Raw genomic sequence first — 23,907 nt, forward strand, 5'->3', positions numbered from 1 at the left:
ATCCGTAGCATAGATATCTATTTAGTTAACAGATAGCAGGTTTAATAGGGACGCGTTGGCGCGTATAGTGTCTAGCATTTTTAAAGCGGTGGATTGTGACAGAAGGCTGAGGCCCGAGCTTTAGTGGGTGGAAAACTTTCGCGAGCACTGAACGGAGGAAGACTGAAGTGCCGTAGCAGTGCATTATAGTAGCTAGTATATAACTAATGTCTGTATATGGCTCAGGCCTTCGGTTGGACGATAAACTGGCATTTATTATCATGATCACCATAACGTTCCCATTTAATACAGATAGAGACCGAGACCCAACTCCATTAACCTCTACGAAACCAGACTGCCCATTATTAGGTTAACGTCTTCAGTTCTCTATATAGTATGCGATACGCTAAACGCGAACTTTTACTGTGAGCACGGTTAACGAGATCTGCTCACGACTTTTTATAGCTTATCTCGCTTAGTAATAACATTAGATTCTTATGTGGGTCGCGACTATAGTTTAACAGTGGTTATGGAACTAATTATTAAACGAGTTCCCTGGTTAGTGGATTGATTATGCACGTTGGCAGACAGGATGGTGGGAAACTGGTCGGACGAATCTCTAATAGTGTAGGTTTGAGTTCTAGATATTGGCGTGTTGTATTATATTGGTTTGAATAAGTAACTGGTAGTCGGAATCGTAGTATAATTTATCTTCGTATTAATGATTTTTTCACGGTACGCGTAGTTGAGTGTGCCCTTTTGTATTCCCTTTACTTGTCCTCCGCCGTCTATATATCCCGGATCATGCCGCCGTGCTAACGAGCCCGAGCTCCCGGATAAGGATTGCCGCCGCCTTTTCACTAATTATAAGCGCCGTGTTATTGGTATTGGCACCCACGTTCTCTGGTACGATACTGAGGTCGGCAAGCTTCAGGCCCTCGACGCCATAAACGCCGAGGTACTGGTCCACCACGCTATTATTCTCCCACGGCGCCATCTTACACGTACCCAGCGAATGCCAGGTCGTATTGACGTTCTTACGTAGGTGTTGCTCGATGGCTGCGTCATCCTCGGCCGCGTACTCGATGTTCTTCACGTCCGCGACGGGAGCCTCCTCGGTCTCGACGCATGCCGCCTTGGACCCGGCCGGGAACTTCGGGTGGCCGGCCGCCAGCTCGCCGCGGTACATCTTGGTGCGCCGCATGAACTCACGCTACTTTTTATACGCCCACATCTGCTTTTTAAGGTCTATATCGTAGGGGTCGGTAAAGAAACTAACGTCGAAGTCGATCGGGTCGTCCACCTTGGGGCCAGTGATGTACAGGTGGCCGCGCGAATATGGGTACGCCGTATAGGTTCCTACCGTAACGTACTGTCCTACGGGGACTGTGCTCGGGTCGCCTAGGAAGCTATGCGAATATATGCTATTAAAATACCGGAATATAAAAGATAATAGAGTCAGCGAGTGTATAAATACAACTTACCACATAATAGTAGCCATCAATATGAGTGGCCTACTAGGCGCGTTTTTGAAGTCTCGATCCCAAGCTTTCTAGAACTCGGGCCCCAGTGCGGCCAGCTCAAACTCAGACGGCCGAATCTTAGATACAAAGTTAATGCTATTCCAGCCCAGGGTCTTGTCCTTCTTCTCCAGCATCGTCGCGAAGTCGTCGGTGCGGCCTCCGAGCATCGCATCAATAGTCTCGTCGGGCCGGCACCCGGTCCGGTACGGGTATAGAAACAAGTGATGGTCCTGGTAGTCATGGCCCACGCCGGGTACGTCCACAACCAGGGGCACGCCGGCGCGCTCCAGGACGCCGGCGTCACCTACGCCCGACCGCTCCAGCACCGAAGGTGTCCCATAGGCGCCGTAGGACACGACGACCATCTTGCGGGCCCGCACAGTGCGCGTAGGCGCTGCGGTTAGCGCGACAGTAGCCTGGAACGCCGGATTAGCGCGGTACTCGACGCCCACGGCCTTCTTGTTATCGTTAAACAGCACCCGGACCACCTGCGCCTCGATAATTACGTGCAGGTTAGGGTATTTGTTACTATCTTTAAGCTTCGGATACAAGTACATATGCGTAGCATCCTGTCTCTTGCCCTCCTCGGAGACGGTCCGCAGGCCCGATGAGATGCCGTCGTTAGAGTCGAGGTCTTGCAGGTCTTGGATCTCGCGCATGCCCAAGTTCTTTGCGGCTGTAATAAAGTCGGCTTCGGACTCTTTACCGCGGTAGCCTCTATTTATGACGTGGACAGGGCCCTCGTAGCCATGAACGGCCTTGTCCCTCGCGCCATAGTATATTTCTAACTGTGCTTATCGTGTCAAGTGCGAATGTTTATATAAGCGTACTTAAGACAGATCCCCCATGCCGATTCCTTACTTACTTTCTTCAAGTATAGAAGCAACTCGTCGGTTAACCACCCGGGCGTCTTCTACGAATCGAAGTCGGGCCGCTACGCTCGCGCGTATATCATAAAGTTAATAGACGAGCCGCCGCCCAAGATCCCGCCCGACGGCACAATAAGCGTGCGGTCGGCCAGCTATGGCGCCTTATTGCCTTAATAGAAAATGGCCGCTTTGTTCGATGGCTGTAGAAGTGATATAAATAGTGCCGGGTTCACCACGAGGGGGTCATTATAATTGTCGCGCCCACCCTCGATGACGAGGATAGACAGTTTCGGGTCGGCCTCGGCTAGCCGGGCGGCGATAACGCAGCCGGCGGTACCGCCTATTAAATTAGGATTAGTCAGTCAAAGGACTTAGTTAACGCGGTACGTAAATATTAAGTAGAGTGCGAAACTACTTCCTACAATAATAATATCGACCTCGTCGATATCATCCGCGCTCTTCATATAAATACCCATAATAATCGATGGCAAAAGCAAATATACACTCTTTTATTATAACAATAGTAATACCAGACTAGGTTTGCTAGGATAGGGGATATTCAGATATAAAGTAGATGTCCAGCCTCGACTTCTCGGGGATATTTAGCTTTCATACGCAACCCCACATAGGATTGGTAGCTGTCATTATTTGTCAACAAGATTTCCGTAGGGCTTGCATACTAGGCGCTGACAGGTGACGCTCTACTTCAGCTCGGAACTTTTAGTACATATACAGTACGGTAAAATCCAGGTTCAGCGTCCGCCTGTTTGATGTCAAAAATCAGAACCCGAAGTACTATGGGGCACCTGCGCCGCGCGTAAGCGATATGGGAGAAGTACCGGTTATCGCTAAACAAGACTCTCGTAGGGCTGTATATTTGGTGCTGACAAGTACCGCTACCGCTAAGCCCTGTACTCCAGCTAGCTGCCTTGGTGCCAACAGTGGATCGGTGGATTACACCCTGGATAGAAGGGCATCTCTGAGCTGACTGACTGTATTAGGAGATATTCTACGCTGGTTCAAGACTCGAGTGCATTTACTATAATAATACTGTACATACAGTCGCTAGCGAAACCTGCGTCCTCTCTACACTCTCTTATAGTTGCCGTTTTAGACCCACTCTACAGGGGTAGCTACTGACACCATGTACTCCTCCATTCTCACAAGTACCGGCCAATTCTGGCTTCGCTTACTCTTCCCTTGTGCATTCATAACTCGATCATAAAACTCATAAATTAATTTATGCTCGATAAGGGAGCCAGAAGCTGCTAACAGCTGTACATGCACTCCTTGGCAATACAATCGTCACTGTAAGCACCTGCAAAAAAAAAAAACCCTTTTATATGAATTCAATTATCGCCAGCTTCGACGCATATTCCATCTTCTATTATTACAGTATGAGCGAGTTCCCATCTCGTTATCGTCGTATCCTTTATTAATTTAATCTTATAATTTTCTTTAAAAACACGACCACCATCGTTACCCTAAAATGCAGAATCCCAACACGATCGACTATTCCATACTCAACTAGCATCGGCGCCGGTATACTCCAGCTCCCAAGCACGCAATGTTTCTAGCGAAAATAGATAATGAGGATGTTGAGCGCCCAAGACAGTTAGCGCAACCCGTACACATTCCCGCATTAATCCAAGAGCTTCTGGTAGTCGGCCTTGATCCTTTAACGTACAGGCAAGGTTGTTTATGCTGGCCAGCGTGTCTGGATGATCCGGCCCGAGTTTCTGCTTGCGAGTCTCCATCACTTCCACGTCCAGCTTCTCCGCTGCCTCCCATCGGCCTTGGTTCCAAAACGTCGACGCCAGGTTGGCCATGCTGGTCAGCGTGGAAGGATGATCCGGCCCGAGTTTCTGCTTGAAAGTCTCCATCACTTCCACCTCCAGCTTCTCCGCTGCCTCCCATCGGCCTTGGTTCCTGTACGTCGACGCCAGGTTGGCCATGCTGGTCAGCGTGGAGGGATGATCCGGCCCGAGTTTCTGCTTGAAAGTCTCCATCACTTCCACCTCCAGCTTCTCCGCTGCCTCCCATCGGCCTTGGTTCCTGTACGTCGACGCCAGGTTGGCCATGCTGGTCAGCGTGGAGGGATGATCCGGCCCGAGTTTCTGCTTGCGAGTCTCCATCACTTCCACAAACAGCTTCTCCGCTGCCTCCCATCGGCCTTGGTTCCTGTACGTCGACGCCAGGTTGGCCATGCTGGTCAGCGTGGAAGGATGATCCGGCCCGAGTTTCTGCTTGCGAGTCTCCATCACTTCCACAAACAGCTTCTCCGCTGCCTCCCATCGGCCTTGGTTCCTGTACGTCGACGCCAGGTTGGCCATGCTGGTCAGCGTGGAGGGATGATCCGGCCCGAGTTTCCGCTTGCGAGTCTCCATCACTTCCACGTCCAGCTTCTCCGCTGCCTCCCATCGGCCTTGGTTCCTGTACGTCGACGCCAGGTTGCCCATGCTGGCCAGCGTGGAAGGATGATCCGGCCCGAGTTTCTGCTTGCGAGTCTCCATCACTTCCACAAACAGCTTCTGTGCTGGGCCCCATTGACCTCTCAGCATCCTCACAGATCCTAGCATCTCTATGGCGTTCAGACTTTCCTCGTGCGCCCGCCCGAATACCTTTATTCTGTACTTCATGGCATCCTCCGCCATCCCCTGCGCCTCGGGCCCCTGACCAATCATCTCAAGGTACCATGCTGCTTTGTATAGGATGGCAGTCCATTCTATCAGCGACGTCTCCTCCTTTGGCCGCTGTCCTGCTGCGGCGACGGTATGCGGCAGAAGCGCCTGGCAAGTTGTCCAATTCTCGTACGCCCCAGTTGGGAGCTGGTCATTGAGGCGAGAAATAAACTCAGACATCCATCTCTCCTGCCGTCCCTCGGCTTCAAGCCATCGTCTCGTAGCCAGCTGAACCAAGCGGTGCATTTCAAAGGTCTTTTCGTCTTCAACTGTAGAGATAAACGAATAATCGCGCAAAATTGAAATATCTTTCTCGAATTGATCATCCATACTAGAGTCCATTTCGACTTCTTCATTAATAGATTTCTTCCTTGAACGCGCCCTCCCTATTAGGATTCTCTTCCACCCCTTTATCAATTGATTTTTCATTGCTGCCCGGGCTATTCGGCTTCGAGTCTGTCCGTTTGGCCCAGAAGAAGCAGCATCGTTTCTGCCTGAAAGCCCTAAGCAGGGTTTCCGGGATACCTTGTCGGTCGCAGAAGCTCATTAGCGAAAGTAGGTCGGCTGCCGATGGTCTTGTTTGACGTATGTGGTCGAATGAGATTTGCCATGTGATGATGATTGAGTTTTTGGCTTCTCGATCGCGCCGAAGTTGCCCTTGCCTGGCTTCGTAATCTAGGAGGGTCGCTTTCTGGTCGCTCTGTTCAAACTTCTTGAGATATTCTCGTATAGAGCAACGCGGTGCAAGCTTGGAGATGTAGGCTGTCGCTTGGACAATAGCAAGCGGCATACCTTCTAGTGAGGCGGCGAGCGCTTCAGTGTTAGTCCTGTCTTGCTCCGTTCCTAGCTTTTTCTCGATAAGTGCTATCGCTTCCGCCTCGTTTATAGGTTCGACCTGGATGATATTGTCTCGTTCGACAAAATCTTCAGCCGCGCCCTTGTTTCGACTCGTGATCAATATGGATCCGTTCTCGCAGATCGGGAGGTAATCCACGAGCCGTGATGGACTCGATCGAATTGCACTGTCAGCTTGGTCACCCCTGATCAGGCTTGGAGGCTCAAGAAGGAAGCTTGCATCATCGACATTATCGAGAATGAGTCTCCACCTTCTGTTCCTCCCGCCACGTAGCCAGTCGCGTACCAGCTGGAAGATGTTGTTCTGAGGATCGTGACGCCCGGGTATCTTGACATGATCGGCGATTTCCCGGAAACTCTGTTCGTATCGCGTCGCGTTACTCGCGTGAACCCAGAAAACCCAGTTGTCTGGTGTTCGCTGTCGTGTTTGGTGCGCGTATTCGATGGCTAGTTGCGATTTTCTACCACGAGTCAGCTTCTCGCCCTATTACCTGTCTAGATCGTGCATACCCAACGCCGCCCAGGCCCACGAGCGCGATACGTGTACCGGGAATGGCGCATGCTTGATAAATACGATCAAGTATGTCGCCTCGCTGGATGAAGTCGTTATCGCGGCCAAAGGGAATGATAGACGATGGGTTTGGTGGAGTTTCTGGCCGTTCTGAGTCGGGGCCTCGTTAGCGCGTGTCTGCGTGGATCCCTGGACTGATCCTACCTTGCGGGGCATGGTGATGAAATTCGGTATTGACCGAACCGTTGATCACTCCGGCCTGAAAGCCCGAGTTGCCCGTCCTAAAGTGTACTGCGGAAGCCATTAATTGCATTCGTTCAGTTCAGACTGTGGAGGCTGATTGTTGATTACAGGGCGATCTTACGAAAGAGCAGGCTATTTGGTGGACGCATCCATGGCCGTCCTGCATGGTCATCCTCAGCCCCGTCAGCTCGGCGGCTAAAACCCCGCACATCAACGGCTTCGTTGCCTAGATGTTCGTTCGTCGCATCAGCTCGATTCTCTAACGCGAGAAAACGATGGCAGATCCCCTCAGTGTCGCGGCCAGCGTGGTCGGCATTACGGTTCCAGCCCTACACGCTACAAGACTACTCATTAATGATTTGCAAGAGCTTAGGGATGCTCCCAGTACTGTGCAACGATTGCAGGAAGACCTGCGCACTGTCGACGCTGCGATCACATCGCTTCAAGCAGTCGACGACCTGGAGTGGACAGTTCTAGGCAAAGAGGTTGCTGAAAACTCCAAGACGACAATCGGCACATGCCAAACGGCATGTGCATCTTTCCGGGCCGATATCCAACGCTGGACTCGACACTCTACCGGCGGAAAACTGTCCTGGCAGGATCGAGCAAGCGTAGGCTTCTTCAAGCAAGGCCCGATCAAGTCATTGACAGAGCAGCTTCAGAGCTGTAAATCGACCATCAACTCTGTTGTAGGCGTGGCAGTCTTGTGAGCTGGTTATCTGTCCATAAAGGTCTAAATACAATTATGCTAACTTTAGTCTATAGATACGCTTCTATTCGGAACGGACATGCTACCGAAGAGATTAGAATTGCGATTTCTACGCGATAGACAGAGATCACAGAAGCCATTGGTACGACAAAGAATCGTTTTCAAGCTGTCGAAGACAGTATGGCGAAGTTGGAACCCGATCCTAGCGAGCAAGATCAGCCGAGCCTTGAACAGGAACAGAAAGCCTTCTCCGCTTCACTTAAACTGTTGCAGGAGCTGTTGGTCAAGCTGTAGGTAGAGACAGTAGTAAAAGCCACTGCACAAAGCCAGGGTTCTGTTGGGACAGTCACGTTTGGGAGTTAAAACTCGGGCTTTCAAGCTGGAGTGATCAATGGTAGGGTGAGCGGGATTAGCTTTGGGAAGCAGTAAAACTAGCAGGTTGGGAGAGAGGCAAGAGAACTGAGGGACAACAAGTGTGGGAATCGCGTAGACCCCGAATAGTAGCATCTGTTTAAGGGATAATTGTGCAGCGTTAGCAGTAACTAAATACAATTCTTTAGAATTTCAGAACAAAAATGAGAGATAGTGGGGTAAACAGAACGAGCCCGTCCACTGACCAATAGCGTAAGCGCTTTTTCGCTGATGGCTCTGAAAAGACGCTGTCAGGGTCCTGCTAAAAGTACCGTGGACAGGGATATTGCACAATAAATCGGCTTGACCTTGCAGCACCGAAGACATGCCACCATCCCTTGCGACAAAGCCCAGAGACAAAGCAATCGACACCATAGCCTTCGACGCCGTTTCTGGCGCCTGTTATAGGTAACTCTTGCTAGCATGGAGTCTGCGTTTCTGTCAGGGTCTAATGGACTCCTATATGCAAGTTGTTACAGGCCGTTCCACGAGGTTCCCATAGTTTAGACAACGGCAAGTTGCACCTAACATGGCACCAAGACTCCCGCAATTATAAATCGAACTGGTTGAAGTTATAGTGCTTGATATAGTATTTAACGATAACTAAAGAGTAGAGGCCGCAGATTACAGCACGCGCGCGGTCCGACGGGTTCGTGCGAATATGCGGTGTTTCGGGTCGGCTAGAGCACCGCCGAACGGTGGTGGACGGCCGCGTAGTATTACTTTATCTATATTAAATGTACTCTGCGATCGATTAATTAAGAAGCCGTGTATATACTAAGACGAGATAGTTATATTTCTTTAGGACGAGTTCGAAATTTTAATTATTATATATAGTATTAGTAGAGCATTAGCCTCGATCCGGTGGTCGAACAAGACGGCCCGACGTGTCGCGAAAGAACGAAACGTCGATTTACGGGACCTCTACCTCTATAAGCTATCTGCCTTCCGTTCCTATCAATTAGTTTATATAAATAAGTCGGGCTGCGATAAGCGTATAGGGTTTCGCCGAACTGGCTGGTCGCCGCTAAGCGTGACACCGGTATAGATAGCTAAGTTTTATCGCGGCCGTCGCTACCAGATCCTACCGGCGTATGCGCAGGACGGCATTATATATTCCCGTATATTCCAAGGCTCTACCGATAGCGACGTACTCGAGAGCTTCCTAGAGGAGCTTTTACTATATTATAGCCGGTGGCCCGAGCCTAAGTCGGTTTTAATTATGGATAATGCTCGATTCTACCGATCCGACAGAATTGAGCGGATGTGCGACGAAGCCGGCGTAGTTTTATTATACCTCCCGCCGTACTCACCCGACCTTAACCCTATTAAAGAGTACTTCGCCGAGCTGAAGTAATTCATTAAGCATCACTGGCAAGAGTTTGCGGATACGCCGGAGCCAAACTTTATAGCATTCCTAGACTGGTATGTTCAGGCAGTGGGTAGTAGAGAGCGTAGTGCACAGGGTCATTTTCGACATGCTAGTATTGAGATCGAGGAGTAATGACCTAGGCGTTTGAAAGGGCAAAGAATTTATATAGACTTAAAGAATCTAAGAAATTGTTACATCTTCAGCCAGCCACCCATCTCCTGCGCTTGTTAAATCATCTTCTGTTGGGAGATATCTCTCCGCACTTCTCTACAAGTCTACCAGACTCCACATGTATTTAGAATATTCTATAGACACGGTGTTCACTTCTGACTAGGTCTATAAAGACCCAGCCTTCTACCAGGCTTCAGGAGTGGAAGGCCAAGGCACTTAGACAATACACTCCTTCACCCCTCCAACATCTTCTGTGCTAACCAATGTAGCCCATTCTGGGATATCACGTACGAAACGTCGTGCAGCACCCATTTTGATGCCTTTCTGTTCATACAATGTAGCGTCCTGGGCTTCGTATACCAACTCAAGACCAAGGCCTTCCTCTAAGGTGATGTCACAGATCTTCTGATATTCTAGTTTAAGATCCATCCGCGTCACCCTTGAACCAAGCCAGTTGCAATACTCCTGGACGGAGTCATCGAGAGGACCAGGAATCTTAAAGTTGGTAAGCGTCTTCGACGATAAGCCCGCACTCGACGATGGGCCACCAACAGTTATACTAGGCAGCACATTGGTGATGTTGATAGGCGGGCACTTCCCTTGTATAGGTTTACTTTGTCGTTCCATCTTCTGTTAATCCTCCACGTAAAGCAGGTCACGCATATCTTGAGGCACATCGTCATGCGTCTCTAATACGTTACCGTCTTGCATGTACTCAGCGAGACGCCGAAGATAAGGCGCCCTCAGTTTGTACCTCTTCTTTATTTCACTGTCCCGCCAGCAGTATGGGCCTAATAGGCAAGGGGCTCCCGGACATCGCATAAGGGTACGCACACGACGCCATGGAAGAGGTTCACCTGAAGAATCAACGTGCCCGTCAAGCTCGTGGAGCATCAAGTTGGTCGACGATCCGTTTCGATACGTCCTCGGCCGCGTGGTCTACTGTGATAGACCTGCTTCGGGTGTTGTCTCCGTATAATTGAAAGAGATAGTAATACAAAGCTGTTTCCGACGCATAAGCAGATAGCTCCAACTTCGAAGCTGTTTCTCTAAAGTAGCCTAGTCAATATCCAGTCCGTCGTAACGTTTCTTCAGTTTTTGCTTGCCAGTCACGGACACGACCATCCTAGTATCTTCCACTTGGAAGGATCTATTAGCCGGGAGCTTCTTCTTAACGATATTCTCGAGTTTTCGCTGTGGACTGGATTCCTAAAGTTCCCGCGGCGAAAGCACAACGTCTTGCTCCGTGTCTTCGGCTTTACTTCTACGATTAAGAGTAACCTTCCATTCGACGTCATATCGGATATGATTCGATCGGCTTCGTCGGTTGGATGTATCTCTAGTCCCGTTGGATGGCGCGAATGTGAGGGTTCCTTGCTGAGAAGGCGTCGCACTCCGACTCGATCGATTGCTAGATTGGGTCTGAATCACGCCAGGTGAATCGGGTGCGGGGCTTTGGCTGTTAAAACAGTCTTGCATTTGCGAATCGGCTAATCGGGGCGATAACCAGTCGTCATCTTGGCCATGAGAGCCCTGCGAGTCGATGGGAAACATGGTTGTTCGGCTGCCTGCTTCGACCGCAGAGGTGTTGAGGAAGGAAGGGAAAGAAGCAAAGGAACTAGGGGAGTCATTTTGTCGGGGAACTCATCTTTGAGAGAGCCCTGTGGCAGCCACTGTGGCCGAGCAGTTAAGTCACTATAGCGCTGCTTGGCACCAGTGCTTTGAACCCGCCAGATATTGGCAGCCTGCTAGCTTAGAAATGAAGAGCCCTATATTACAGGCGCTATCCACCGTTGCAGTAGGCTGGATCGGCCTCGACGGATCGTACCGAGCTAACTTTATAATGGTTTCAATAAAGCATTAAGTAATTCGAAGGCGATGCTAAAAGACCGCAGTCCATTAAATAGGCCAGAGTGAGCATGCCTCAACTAGTTCTAGGCCATCATGGAGAGGTGCGAAAACTGCAGTTTCGGCAGAATAACTGCTGGGTGCACCTCGTTTACGCTACAGTAGTAAGAGACCTGTACGGGATGGTCGGCCGTCTTATCGGTATTCCGCATCTTGTCGCTAGTGAATATGATCCAGAGGAAAAACCCATAAGACCGAACGAATAAAAGGTGCGAGTGTTCTCGGCTGGGAACTCGCTTATATTGTAATAATAGGGAGTGAAATGCGCGCCGAAGACGACGCTGACCGGATTTGTATCAAAAGCTCTGTTTGCGGACGCTGACAGGACGATTGCATTGCCAAGGAGAACTGTTGGGACCAAAGGCTGGAGATGCATTGATGTTGTTGTCATCTATCTACAGCCGTTCTGGCTTGCTAGCTAAGCTCATATGGGGAAACAGGCAGCCCCAGGTGGGCTGGTGGCCTGGAGCCACAACAAGAACATTAGCTGTCAGCGGCTTCTGGCTCTAGGTTTCGTGGAGCATAAATTAATGCAAGGACATGATAGTCGATTTATGGATGCATAAGGTAAGGATAAGCAATGGCAGAATTTGGCTCTGTACTTGCGAGCATGGTGGGGTACATGGTGTCAGCAGCTACCCCTGCAGAGTGGGTTCAAAACGGGAACTATAAGAGAGTGTAGAGAGGACGCAGGTTTCGCTAGCGACTGTACAGTAACCCTAAGTTTATATGTATGCTATGCATCCTAGTAAAATTACAAGTTCTATATCAATTATACCTATATATCTTTTCCCTCTTAACTCAAAATGATAAACTTTCCGCTTGAGGCTCTTTGTTTCTTTTTCTTCGGTAGTCTTGTTTTCGCAAACCATACTCGAGCTCTGATTTACCGCTTTCTTAAGTCTTTAAAACGACGTAGTAGCATTGTTCTTCTTTTACATATTATAACGAGTACTATTGAGGTCTTACGATATTACGAACGACTGGCTCTTTCGTTAAACCTGAAGGGGTTCTCATCTAATATTATCGATATAACACTAGCAATCATTCAAACGGTGATATCATTTCAACTAACACGGGATCGAGTATTCTTGGGCTACAGGCATGTGCTTAAACCGGTGTATTACTCACAAGCAATTATACGACTCCTATTTTCGGTATTTGCCTACATTTATATATATCTATTATTATACAAAGCGAGCATAATGATTAACTTAAGTTTCGTTTATCCAAGACTTATCACGTATATGGCCCGAAGACTTTTTACTAAGCGCATAATATCACACGGGAATATCTATACAATTTCGGTATTACTTAGCGCGTTATTAGCTATGCATGATATAGAAGTGCCATTGGGCCCTCAGGTTTTATTGATATGTTCCGCAGGTTTTATCTGGCTGGAACGGTGGACGGCGCGAAAAAGAGTTCAGTATTTAAAACTTGCCAGCGTAATGAGTTCTAACTGCCCATACGGAAGCGATCGGTACACATGGTGGGGCATTATGGAAGGCTGGATTGTGCGTCTATTATGCCATCTCGGAATGGTTGAAACAGGGATACTCAAGGATGGATTGGTAGATACAAAAACATGACGCTTTATCTCAACCGATTTGCGTCGCCAGAGTTCAACCAGGGCAAAATTAGATGGAAAACCTATTTCATAACATCCCGTCAGCAAATCGATCGTCGAAGTTTGTAATCGTGCCGGACAATTAATAATATAAATCTCACACGGTGGTTGTCACATACAAGTTGGATCGAATGATGCATAAGAAAGATATTACGTAGGAGCAAATTTTCAGTCATTACTTTGAAAAACCGTCCTATATAATGCGAAACAATTTTCCACTATATCATTGCCTCCCCTACTATGACTGTACTATAGCACACTCACCCATATTAAAAATGACGTATATAGCCCCTAGATCATGATGGAAGGACAACGCATCGTCGTGGCGGCCGTCAGAGCTTTTTATATGTTTATAGTAAGCGCTGTCTTTTAGACTGTATTTAAATCCTCTCGGACCGCCTGCGTTTCTTTGCGGTTTTGTCCGGGCTAATTAGCTTATGATCAGCGCGCCTAAACGGACTGGCCCAGCCTTGAGCACGTAATAGCTAATTTAAAGTAAAAGGAGAGGCGCTGATACCGTAGACTTTAACTATGTGTCTATTATTAAATTATAGAGTGATAGGAAATATATTATTGTGATCTCGAATACGGAATTTCACGTTAATTTGAAATACGTCCGTAGTGAGGCGCTGCCGTAGACGTTTTTGGATACGGATTGTGGCACCTGGGATCCGGAATACGGCTTTCCGCTGCTTTAATTCGGTAATAAAGTGCTTTATTAGCGTGCCTGGAGTAAGGTCGCAAAGTATTCGGCCTTGGTAGGAAATACCCTTTTTATTACGTATCGGCTTGTCCGTTAACTCCAGATAGAATATAGTCGTGATAAGAATATTTGCGATTTGGGCCACCTCGGAATTTTGCGTATGTTGTCGCTGAGTTTCGTATAGTAAAGGCTCTATTAGCTTAATAGTATCGAGGCGCGGCTCCGCACCTGATAGTTTCACATCCAATCGAAACACCTGTTTTGCTATACTGTTTAAGAAGCCAGATTTCGTTAGTAAGTTGTGCAGTCGGTTGCCATTCATCACCGGGCTTGATAATATGGCCGCCAATGCGCCCTGAAACGTGTTAATGATCGAGAACATCCATTTCCTCGAGGACGGCAATTGCTGCTCTAGCGGGCTGCTCGGAGAGCCAGGTGAGGGCGGGCTATTGCGGTCTGCGCAATGGCCATTGCCTATAGAAAGTGCGAGGTCCGTCTTGAGGCCCCAAGGCCTCAATTTGGAGGCCACGGTAAGACCAAGCGCGATTGGGCTATTGACTGAGAATGCGCCGTCTATGAAACGCCTAAAGCCTTTGATGCGGTGGGGCTTGAAATACCTGCAATCGAGTCAGCCGGGCTCGGAGTTTTTCGACTATTGGTATAAACCACGGTGCGGCCGTTATTACCCGGGCGCTAGTAACCGTTAACACCTAGTCATGGGAACGCATACTGGAATGATTTACGCGTCGTAGACCTTGATCTGGCCGGCCGTCTTGCTAGGAAGCGTTAGTCGGTAGTGAAGGATGCTATCCGGGCTCGATCTGTTAAAGTTTATAGTAATGAAATTCCCTTTTAAGATATTAGTTATAGTGACACCTATTTTAGCACCTCGAGCTGTGGCCGGGGAGTAGTTATGAAGGGTGCTTTCTCGACTAAACTGTTCTTTAAGGGCACTTTGGATATTTTCGGAGGGATACACCGAACCGGCCCAAATGGAATGAAGATAGGACACGACCTTGATGAGAAAATAAGCGTGGGGGTATCGGTTACGAAAGGCTTTGCGTGCTAGTCGCTGGAAAATTTGGATATAATCGTTGGGTCCGAGGCCTTTTTAGAATATGGTAAGGATAGCTAGCTTACTTAATTGATTATTAGCGCGATGAACAGTATATAACTGCTGCATGCCATATTACCTGAACTTGTTCCGTATATTACGTCGAAGTAGTTTTGAATGTGATAGTTCTTTAGGAAAGGTTCCGTAACTTTCTCTATAAGCTCTAAGAGTCTTAGCGGTGCCACCGCTTTGACACCACCACTATCAATTCCGAGGACTTTGAGACTCTTCGTGTCTGGCCGAAACCTGAACTTCGCGCTATTCGTCGGGGTAGCGTAGAAGTAATAGCTCTCGATAAGCCTGAACCCGTTTGTATCTAATTCTCCGTACCTTTTGATGCAAACCTCGCATATCGTATGCTTGCAGGGTAACGTATGCTCTGGTGGTCTTATTATACACATTAAATAGGTCCTTGTCGGCTTATACGCCTCGAAATGCTTGGTGAACAGCCGGATAGACTTCTCGTGGCTTTCTTTGATGGCAGTTACCCTCGCAGGTGGGTACTCTGTGGTAATGATGCCCTTTAGCATTTCTGTCGAACTATTCGGAAGATACAGCTTGCTTGCGATCTTCTCCTAAGCACTTTAGTAGGAGGCCTCGAAGACAGTCCGAGGGTGGAATCTCTTACGCAGTGTTAAACCGGAATGCTAGTTAAGGAAACTTGTTACGTACTATGCATACCAGGAGCGAATATATTGACCATAATGCTGGAGGCGGTAATTGGGAGTATAAAAGTCGTTAGATGCTCCGAGGCTACGAAATCTCGTATAAACCTATATAGATGCAATGTTGCATCTGGCGGTATAGGGTTCGCTACCCGCGACAAGGCGACGTAATTGAAAGGTTGCGCGCCGATAAAAGTATTATAAGCGCCCTCTAAAAAGGTATAGAAATGGCGCGAATAAAAGGCCAGCCCACGAGTGCGTCGGTTTAAGAGAGCCGTAGCGGATTGTGTTGTAATGAAATCTCGGAGTTGCCCGGGAAAAGATAAATAATAGATAGTAAGGCTAGAGAAACCCTCTTAAAAGGTGTCGCACATTTTCCGTGGAGCTTATTAAAGAAATTGTCCATTGTGCTCATCGCTGACACGGAGCCCTCCGTAATAATTACCAGCGTTGGTAAAGCTGGATCTTTGAGCTGCGGCGCGTGCTCTAACCACGCCGTCACAAAGTCTGTTAATCCCGCAAGACCACCGAAGTCCTCCAGGAATGTGCAAATAATGTCTGCCAGCGCCCCAAAGATGCCAGAATAGACGTGTAGAGCCGCAGAGGTAAGCAGTCCTCCGTATCGGGGAAGTAGGTCCCCTGATATTGGCCCCTCAGAGGGGACTCGACCATGTAAACATGAGGGCCCATCAGCAAATAGCATACTTCTGTCACTGCATGGTTTAAGAGGAGGTTTATGTAAACGAATGCATGCCTTGTCGACATAGTTAGGAACACGGCCCATTAAACTTTGGAAACTTCTGGCTTTGGATGATTCGCCTATTAGAAGGACGAGACTCGGCGCGGGATCCTCGATGCCTAGGATGTCTTCCAAACCCACTGTTCTTTGTAAACAGAGGTCTTGGCCTTTTTGGCGTATCTTCAACCAAGTTACTGATTCGCTCTTCATGGTTGTAAGAGTAGCAAATGCTTAATACATTACGAAATATGATCGAGTAGCAGGGAGTTGAGTTTATATGCACCTAGGCAATCGTCAGAAATTCTAATTATAGCTCGCTTATCAAACTGTCTTAGAATAGCATCGAAATGTGGTGCTGCATATCGGCCTATTTTAGATTCAGGCGTGGCTTAGAATGATCCGATTTTGTGGCATTGTGCTTTTTGAACGTCCGACACTGTCAAAAATATCATGCGAGAAAATCTAGATGAGTAGATTGGGCAGTATTTAGGGTACCTACGTACCGCACAAATAGAATATGTCATGGTCCCTGTAATGTATATAGTTCTCGGGGTGTGATGTAGTACAGAATACTACTTATAGTCTACTCTAAGAGTTTCAAAATTCAAGCTTAGGAATAGCCTATCAACCATGGATCCGTATATCTAGGTAAGGCCACGGGATCTTGAGAAGTTCCTAAATCAATCCTACTTTCCACTACGGTATTTATAAATACTATGAAATGGCTTTGCTACCCCTCGAGTCTCGTACCATCCTCTTCTTCTATACCTTTACCGTTACCTACCATACAATGATCCTGATCTGTCGGTTTCTTAAGTGTTTGAAACAACGCAGTAGCGTTGTGGTTATTGAAAACACTACAATGAACATCATTCAGACCATTATATATTACGCACGCCCAGCTCTTTCGTCCGGCATACATGATTTCAAGTCTGATATCCTCAACTTCATACGGGCGATTATCGAAACAGTAACGTTATTGTAGCCGACGCGACATCGGGTGTTCAGCTTTGGACCTGTGCTCAAGGTAGTTACAGTACGTTGTTACTTATGCATCGCTCATGTTGTCGTCACACAAGCTTTTGGCCACGTAACTCACATATTGTAGAAATCCAGTCCGTATCTGAAAAGCGACAAGGTTACCGCTAGATTGAAATGGCCGATGATGTGAAAGAACAGTATAATCAGATACTGGGAAGAAAGAATCATTCTAGAAATATGAAACCGCTAAAAGCTTCGATATATGGAATATAAAACAGACCATGCCCTCCTTGGACATCACGCTTCTTGCAAGTCAGTTTGAAACCAAGCCCTGCCACTGAAACACCGTGAGACATGCTTTAGAAGAGAATACTCCGGCAAAAACATTTCAATTGAAGAACTCCCCCAATCCGTTACGCAACGGATCCCCCCTCCCAGCCTCAAGTCATCGAAACAACGAGTGGCAGAATTTGACAAGTTCCTCACGCCATGAGGCCTCCAAACCATGAGAGGAAGCCGGTTCCTGTTTCGCACACGCCAGCGATGATGTGTCTCTCGACAGCTCGCCGGGCCTGCTCTGGGAATTCTTCGCTGTTCCTAGCTTCGCTTTAAGCTTCCTGCCTACGATCAGTCAGACACATCATCTACCTCCGTGACAAGACAAGAAAAAAGAAAAAGAAAGCTCACGGTGGGCCCTTTGGTTGAGACGGTTCTGGAGCCTTCGTCGCTCGGTCGGGTCAGAGATCTTTGTCCAGTCGTCGCCGCCTGCGGAAGTGCGATCCTGTTTCTGCTGTGGCATGTTGGACGAGAAGTGAAGGAAGACGTTGTGGGATACCGAAGTGTGAGAACGACGAAGGAGTCACACCTGGACATAGTACAGAGAGGAGCATAGTGTGGAAACGCCTATCGCTGACCATGCTGCCCCACTCAAGGATGTTTACAGTGATTGGAGTCGTAGGCAAAAGTTGTCATTGGTTGCTTGTCAGCAAAGAATGCGGCTCTGCATGGCGACATGCTTGGCGATGACAGGCTTGGCGCTTACGGCCTAGAGTCAATCGGGACAGACTGAGAGGAATAGGCTTAGTGTTAGGCTTGGCGATGACAGGCTTGGCGCTTACGGCCTAGAGCTAATTGGGACTGAGTTGGTAGGAACAGGCTTAGGGTTAGGCTTGGCGATGACAGGCTTGGCGATGACAGGCTTGGCGATGACAGGCTTGGCGATGACAGGCTTGGCGATGACAGGCTTGGCGATGACAGGCTTGGCGATGACAGGCTTGGCGATGACAGGACAAATTACTAATTTAACCAAAACAAGCTTAGCGCCAATATGCTTCATGCTTATGTACCCCTCTACGTACGAAGGGTCAAAAGCTCCTCCCTGTGGCGCCTCTCGATCGCTTCCATGCCTACTGTGACTATACATCAGCGCTCCGGGCTATGTAGAGAGTGCAGGATCCTTGAATTGTGCAGGACGCGCGTACGTTACAAGTAGATATGGATGACGCCTAGCAAGCGACATGAGCTACTATTTCGGAGCAACGTAGAAAGCATAGTGGACCTAGTCAGCGCTACGATTCTAGCGAAGGACATTCACGCTAATGAAGTGATCGTAACTTCGGTAAGCCCAAGCTTTTCAACATGAAAAGAACGCAGACAGGATTTTGATGCGTCTTTCTATAATACACATACGTACTGTGACGGCCTACGGTCTGTGGACCACTCTAGAATTCGTCGCCCCAAGCCGTAGCCTGGCAATCACGATGACGAACGAAGACCAAGAAGCGCTGTACGATCATTTCGCCACACATGGCGGGGCAACAATGTGGCATGCACTAAGGGGCATCATGGACCATTTCACGGAAGGGATCAAAGGACTTGTTACATTGCTTGAATGTCGAGGCCGGTGAGAATGGGCAAGGGGTGGCACAGCATTTCCAAGTTAGATAGACAATCCGGACTTCTGGCCCATATCCTACGGGGGAATCTTCCTGTGTCTAATGTACGGATGGTCACGCGTCCACATCCCAATGCATTCGCGCCGTGTGCATGCATATCGTGCAGACAGTAGGGGCGAAGATCAACCATTCCTCCATGTGTAATGTCCCGATTGAGGTGGTAGGTAGATGGCATCGGGCCTCCGATCGCACCACGCAACTTCGTCAGATGACTCGGCTTGGTCAGCGCTGACATCTTTGGCCACAAGCCACAGCACCCACACCACCTACAGTAGAGGGCTTATCATCCAGGGCGAAGGCGCAATGGCATCGGTCGTATCTACCCTGGTGACGTCTCCCGGATTCCCATGGCATGCCCAGCTATGCCAACAGGACAGGGCCTGGACGATAGATAAGAAGACGACGCAAGACTGGCCCAGTATCTTCACTGTTCCCCCGCGTACCGAGAACCCGAGCACCGAGAACCCGAGCACCGAGAACACGCAGAGAGGAAGGCATGGCACAGTTCGCCGCACCACACGGACGCCGCTGCCCGCAGTGCGCCGCCTGTCGACACGGCGGTCTTTCGGAAGCGAGCCCGTACTGGCCTCGCCCCCACCCAGCGATGCAGGCGGGCTATCTTGATCCCTTCGACTATGCCGGACCGTACGCGCTACGGCCCTCGATGCTGCCAGGACCATATGCGTCGCCTCTCACGTCGCCCTTTGCGTCGCCCTTCCCGTCGCCCTTTGGCACTCCCGAGCCTGCGTACGCTATGCCGTCTTCGGAGCAGCATGTCGAGCCCGCGGCGGCTCAAGAATACCACCACACCGCCCAGCTCAGCTCGCTCGTGGAGATGCAGGCGACTCAGCCATGCTGACTGACCAGTACGTCTCACCGCCGGGCTGCACAGAGGGCGCTGACCACGAAGCAGGTTGTCCATCCTCGAGAAGCGGGTCGAGGGGCTCGAAGGATGGCTTGCCACGCAGAATGCTCTGCAAGAAGCACAAGGTCTGGTGGTAGCGGGCGGTTCCTAGTGTATGTGCATTTGTGATGAGGTGCCGAGGTAGGGAGACGCTTTGGTAGAGTATGTTCACGCTTGCATTCCAATATTCGGTTCCCGGCCACTTCGGGCTATATGTTTCCGAGAAATGAAGAGGACGCATGCCCGTCAGGTGCGATGGAGGGGAGCCGTCAAGGCCGAAACATTACGGTTGGCGATGGAAGCCAGGAGCATCACTTCACAAATTATGCCTGGCTTGCTGCTTGCAGATGTTTACGGATCGAGGGATCCATCTCCGTATCGAAGATATATCAAAATAATACTCATGGGCAGGCTTTTGTGCACCGAAGTGTCCCCTCTCGACTCGTCAAGACACCCCATGTCGCATCATCAAAGCAAGCCAATCAAGACTGTTCGGCGTAGTATATTGAATGCGAACCAGCTGTCTAGAACCTGCGTCTCCTTTAGGTCTGGTACTTCCTCACAATGAGGAGTTCCTGAATGGGCCCTTTCGAGCCCGCGCCCCTCTGCTCCTCGCGCTCCAGGATCTGCTCCCAAAGCGCCAGCTCTGCCAGCAGGTCCGGCCCCAGCTCTCCTCGCGCCACCCACGTCGGGTCCCACTCGATCACATACCGATCCTCCCCAGCCGGCCCGGTGCTGGGGTGCACTCGAAACCCCGTGTCGCCCCACGGCAAGACGTCCGCCCGGTCCATCTCGGTCTTGGACCATTGCAACAGAAGCTCCGTGTCGGCCGTACGGCGGATACCGAGGACTTCGTCAACGAAGAACACCTGGTGGACGTGATGGGCCATTGTGGTGAGTGCGCTGTCTAGCAGGAGCTTGTTTGGCGTGGCTACACTAGGTGCATCGTGGTGGGAGAGGATAGAAGTACTGTGTGCCCCAGCGTGCCCGGCTTCGGAGGCTGTGAACCGAGTGTCAGCAAAATCGCGTGCGCAGGGGCTGCTTGCTAGCCGAGATACCACGCCCAGCGGTGACGCGGCGACCACATCGGTCAGCATGGATCAAAACTGTACGGGCTGATCACGCAACGTTGCGCTTTGATAGCTCCACAGCACGTATTAGGACGTACTTCACTTGTAGGCAATGTCAGGACTTCCTTTGAAGCGACTGCAGCCAGCACTGGCTCGCATGTTCTCGTAAGCTGTGACTACTGCGGACGCTGATGGCAAATGTGGAGTTGCGACGTCGTCCGTCAGCGCCAAGGACCAGAGAGGTTACCCGAATGCACGAAGGCTGAGCCTGGGCCCGTGGACGTAGTAGGTGCTGTACTGTACAACGACCAACTTACACCTGCGTCCTGAAGGCTCAAGTCGAATTGCGGGCGCTGCCTTGCCGCCTACATCGATGTAGTACGACAGTAGGAAGTTGATCAACCATCATGCGTGCCCACGACCGAAGCCCGCCGGAGCGGCCCAGCCGGTATCGATTTTCCGGGCCCATGTCCGACCTCCCCTGGCTCGAAAGGCCGCCGCCAACGAGAACGCCACCCCTGCTCCTGCACGAGAGAGCGTTCTTGCCCTCGCCAGAGCTTCCGCCAACGAGGCTGCCGCCAACGAGGCCATCGCCAACAGGATCGCCGCCCCCGTTCCTGCACGGGAGACCGTTCTTGCCCTCGCCGGAGCCTCGAGCCCTCCACCTGCCACCCCGCCCGCCCAGCCGGAAGCGGCACCTGGTCCGCTCCTTCGCGGTCCTCTGCCTGGTCAACTTCCTCTGCGCCCTGGATGGCAGTATACTCTCGGTTGCCCTTCCTGTACGCGCGAGGACGCCCCTACAAGTTGAGTAGACACTGACATGGCTAGCACATCACGAAAGACCTTCGAGGCTCGGCCTTCGAGGCCTTCTGGGCCGGGACGTCCTTTCTTCTGGCGTCGGCGGTCCTGCAGCCGCTGTGGGCCGAGCTGTCGGACATCGGAGGCCAGAAGAGCACTCTCCTGGCGGCACTGCTGCTGTTCACCCTGGGGTCCGTGCTGGCGGTGGCTAGCACAAGCTTCGCGCTGCTCTTGGTAGGCCGCGTCGTGCAGGGCGTGGGAGTCGGGGGGCTCGTGGCCCTCACTTACGTGATCGTCACCCACCTGGTTTCGCTACAAGAGCGGGGAAAGTGGTTCGGGCTGATCTCGTTCCAGTGGGCCCTCGGTAGCACCATCGCGCCGCTGATCGGGGGCGCGCTGGCGCAAAACGCCAATTGGCGCTGGATCTTCGGGATTAACTTCCCCTTCTACGCCCTAGCCCTCGTCGCGGCGCAGTTCTTTCTCCGCCTAGAGGCGAGGCCGCCAGGCGCGGCGAGGAAGCTGGCGCGTCTCGATTGGCGGGGGTTTTTCCTGATGATGAGCTCGCTGACCGTATTCCTCGTACTTCTGACCTGGGGTACGTCGGTAACCTAAGAACTGACGCATAACAGTCTGTTAACGAAGCTTATAGGTGGCATCATGTACGATTGGACGGCCGCGGCCACGATCGTGCCCCTCGTGCTAGGCTTCGCCCTCGTTATCTGCTTCGTACTCTATAACACCTTTGTCTCCAAGCGGCCCGTCATCCGTAAGTCGCTCTTCGCGGCAGCTACCGGCAAGGCAGCGTACGCCTCGGCGCTCATCCACGGCATGCTCGTATACTGCCTTGTTTTTTACCTGCCTCTATACTTTCAAGGCGTCCAGGGGTACTCCGCCATCCTGTCGGGCGCCGCGCTCCTCCCATTCAGCCTCGCGACGGGCTCGCTCGCCATCGGCACCGGCGTGCTGATCTCTAAAGACCTCCAGTACAGAGCGCGTATCCTGATCGGGTAGAGCATTACGACGGCGGGAACGGGGTTCCTGCTCGCGCTCGACATAGCTACTACCGCGCCGGTGTAGGTTCTGCTTAGCAGCATCGCCGGCATAGGGCTCGGCACGGTGTGGAGCGCCGGCAGCTTTACCGTGCAGGCCCCCGCGAGCACCGCCGATGCGCCCTTCGCAGCTTCCACGTTCGTCTTCATCCGCGCCCTCGGCCAGACTCTCGGGGTCGCCGTAGGCGGGACCATCTTTCAGAACACCTTCAAGTCGAAGCTGGGAGAGGATGCCCGCTACGCGCCGTACGCGGCGTAGTGGGCGCGCGATGCGCCGGCCCTGATCGAGGCCATCCAGCGGCTGGGCGACCGAGACATCTAGCAATTCATGGCTTCTACTTACGCGGACTCGTTTAAGAACGTGTAGCTGGTGCTTTACGTGCTCTCGGGCACGGCCCTGGTTATCAGCCTCGTGTGGATCCGTGATGTTCGCCCTCGCCCACCGCCGTTGGAGGTGGAGATGACAGTACCCCGTGAAGAACTTCGTGTCCCCGAAAGCGCGAAAACCTGGATTTGAAGCGGGATCGCGTCGGTTGCTGGGTGTCGGTGCCCGCCCGCCCCGTTACTTTCTTTATCGGTCGCCTAGGGGCACGAATTATCTACGCCGTTTCATGTTAACACCCTTGGAGTCTGCATGCTTAAGATAGTAGATGGCGATCTTTATTAATATATTTTTCAACCTTTGCTATTTCTGTGGCGTCTATCGTTGCCGTGAAGCAAACAGAGGATGATGTGTTTACCTGCATATTGGCGCTAACTCTTGGTTATTAAAGGAATAAATGAATAAAGGTATACGGACTATCCGAAGTAGTCTTTATACTTGCAGTAAGAAAATAGCTATAAAGGGGGTTATATATTCAGTGCTTTTACGGAGTCCTCTAGTAGAAATGTGTTCGTATCGGTAATTACGTAACCGTATATGCCCCTGATATCTAAGTTTCTCAGTGAAAACAACATGCATCTTCGCAATTTCCATTTTAGCTAATTTGATCTAATTTTATCCTTCGCCCTGGCAAAGCCCAAGGACTAAATGATATGCCAACATGTGGGGAGGGGGGAAGGAGAAA

At 50.5% G+C, this 23,907-nt stretch overlaps 6 protein-coding genes across 6 annotated transcripts; 3 read left to right on the forward strand and 3 right to left on the reverse strand.

The window, feature by feature from the left end:
* Nucleotides 1-781: 781 nt before the first annotated feature.
* On the reverse strand, nt 782-2,847 carry PG994_004231 (GMC oxidoreductase-domain-containing protein; the record flags this gene model as incomplete). Its single annotated transcript, XM_066855640.1, has 6 exons — nt 782-1,192; nt 1,259-1,388; nt 1,464-1,531; nt 1,589-2,290; nt 2,605-2,711; nt 2,787-2,847. The coding sequence occupies 6 exons, from the start codon at nt 2,845-2,847 to the stop codon at nt 782-784; spliced, it is 1,479 nt and encodes a 492-aa protein (XP_066717807.1).
* Nucleotides 2,848-6,936: 4,089 nt separating this feature from the next.
* PG994_004232 (uncharacterized protein) lies at nt 6,937-7,490 on the forward strand (the record flags this gene model as incomplete). Its single annotated transcript, XM_066855641.1, has 2 exons — nt 6,937-7,367; nt 7,427-7,490. 2 exons carry the CDS (start codon nt 6,937-6,939, stop codon nt 7,488-7,490), a joined length of 495 nt encoding a protein of 164 aa, XP_066717808.1.
* A 10,688-nt stretch (nt 7,491-18,178) lies between these two features.
* Nucleotides 18,179-18,468, reverse strand: PG994_004233 (uncharacterized protein; the record flags this gene model as incomplete). Its single annotated transcript, XM_066855642.1, has 2 exons — nt 18,179-18,360; nt 18,423-18,468. 2 exons carry the CDS (start codon nt 18,466-18,468, stop codon nt 18,179-18,181), a joined length of 228 nt encoding a protein of 75 aa, XP_066717809.1.
* A 1,047-nt stretch (nt 18,469-19,515) lies between these two features.
* Nucleotides 19,516-19,878, forward strand: PG994_004234 (uncharacterized protein; the record flags this gene model as incomplete). Its single annotated transcript, XM_066855643.1, has 1 exon — nt 19,516-19,878. The coding sequence occupies one exon, from the start codon at nt 19,516-19,518 to the stop codon at nt 19,876-19,878; it is 363 nt and encodes a 120-aa protein (XP_066717810.1).
* A 587-nt stretch (nt 19,879-20,465) lies between these two features.
* Nucleotides 20,466-20,813, reverse strand: PG994_004235 (uncharacterized protein; the record flags this gene model as incomplete). The annotated part of the gene is made up of 1 exon (XM_066855644.1): nt 20,466-20,813. One exon carries the CDS (start codon nt 20,811-20,813, stop codon nt 20,466-20,468), a length of 348 nt encoding a protein of 115 aa, XP_066717811.1.
* A 587-nt stretch (nt 20,814-21,400) lies between these two features.
* PG994_004236 (major facilitator superfamily domain-containing protein) lies at nt 21,401-23,099 on the forward strand (the record flags this gene model as incomplete). Its single annotated transcript, XM_066855645.1, has 4 exons — nt 21,401-21,772; nt 21,822-22,386; nt 22,441-22,798; nt 22,880-23,099. 4 exons carry the CDS (start codon nt 21,401-21,403, stop codon nt 23,097-23,099), a joined length of 1,515 nt encoding a protein of 504 aa, XP_066717812.1.
* Between the last annotated feature and the right edge of the window lie 808 nt (nt 23,100-23,907).

Source organism: Apiospora phragmitis (genome assembly GCF_038363925.1).
Source record: "Apiospora phragmitis strain CBS 135458 chromosome Unknown utg000005l:1.0-4161743.0:1.0-4166827.0, whole genome shotgun sequence".
In the NCBI taxonomy this organism is placed as follows: domain Eukaryota; kingdom Fungi; phylum Ascomycota; class Sordariomycetes; order Amphisphaeriales; family Apiosporaceae; genus Apiospora; species Apiospora phragmitis.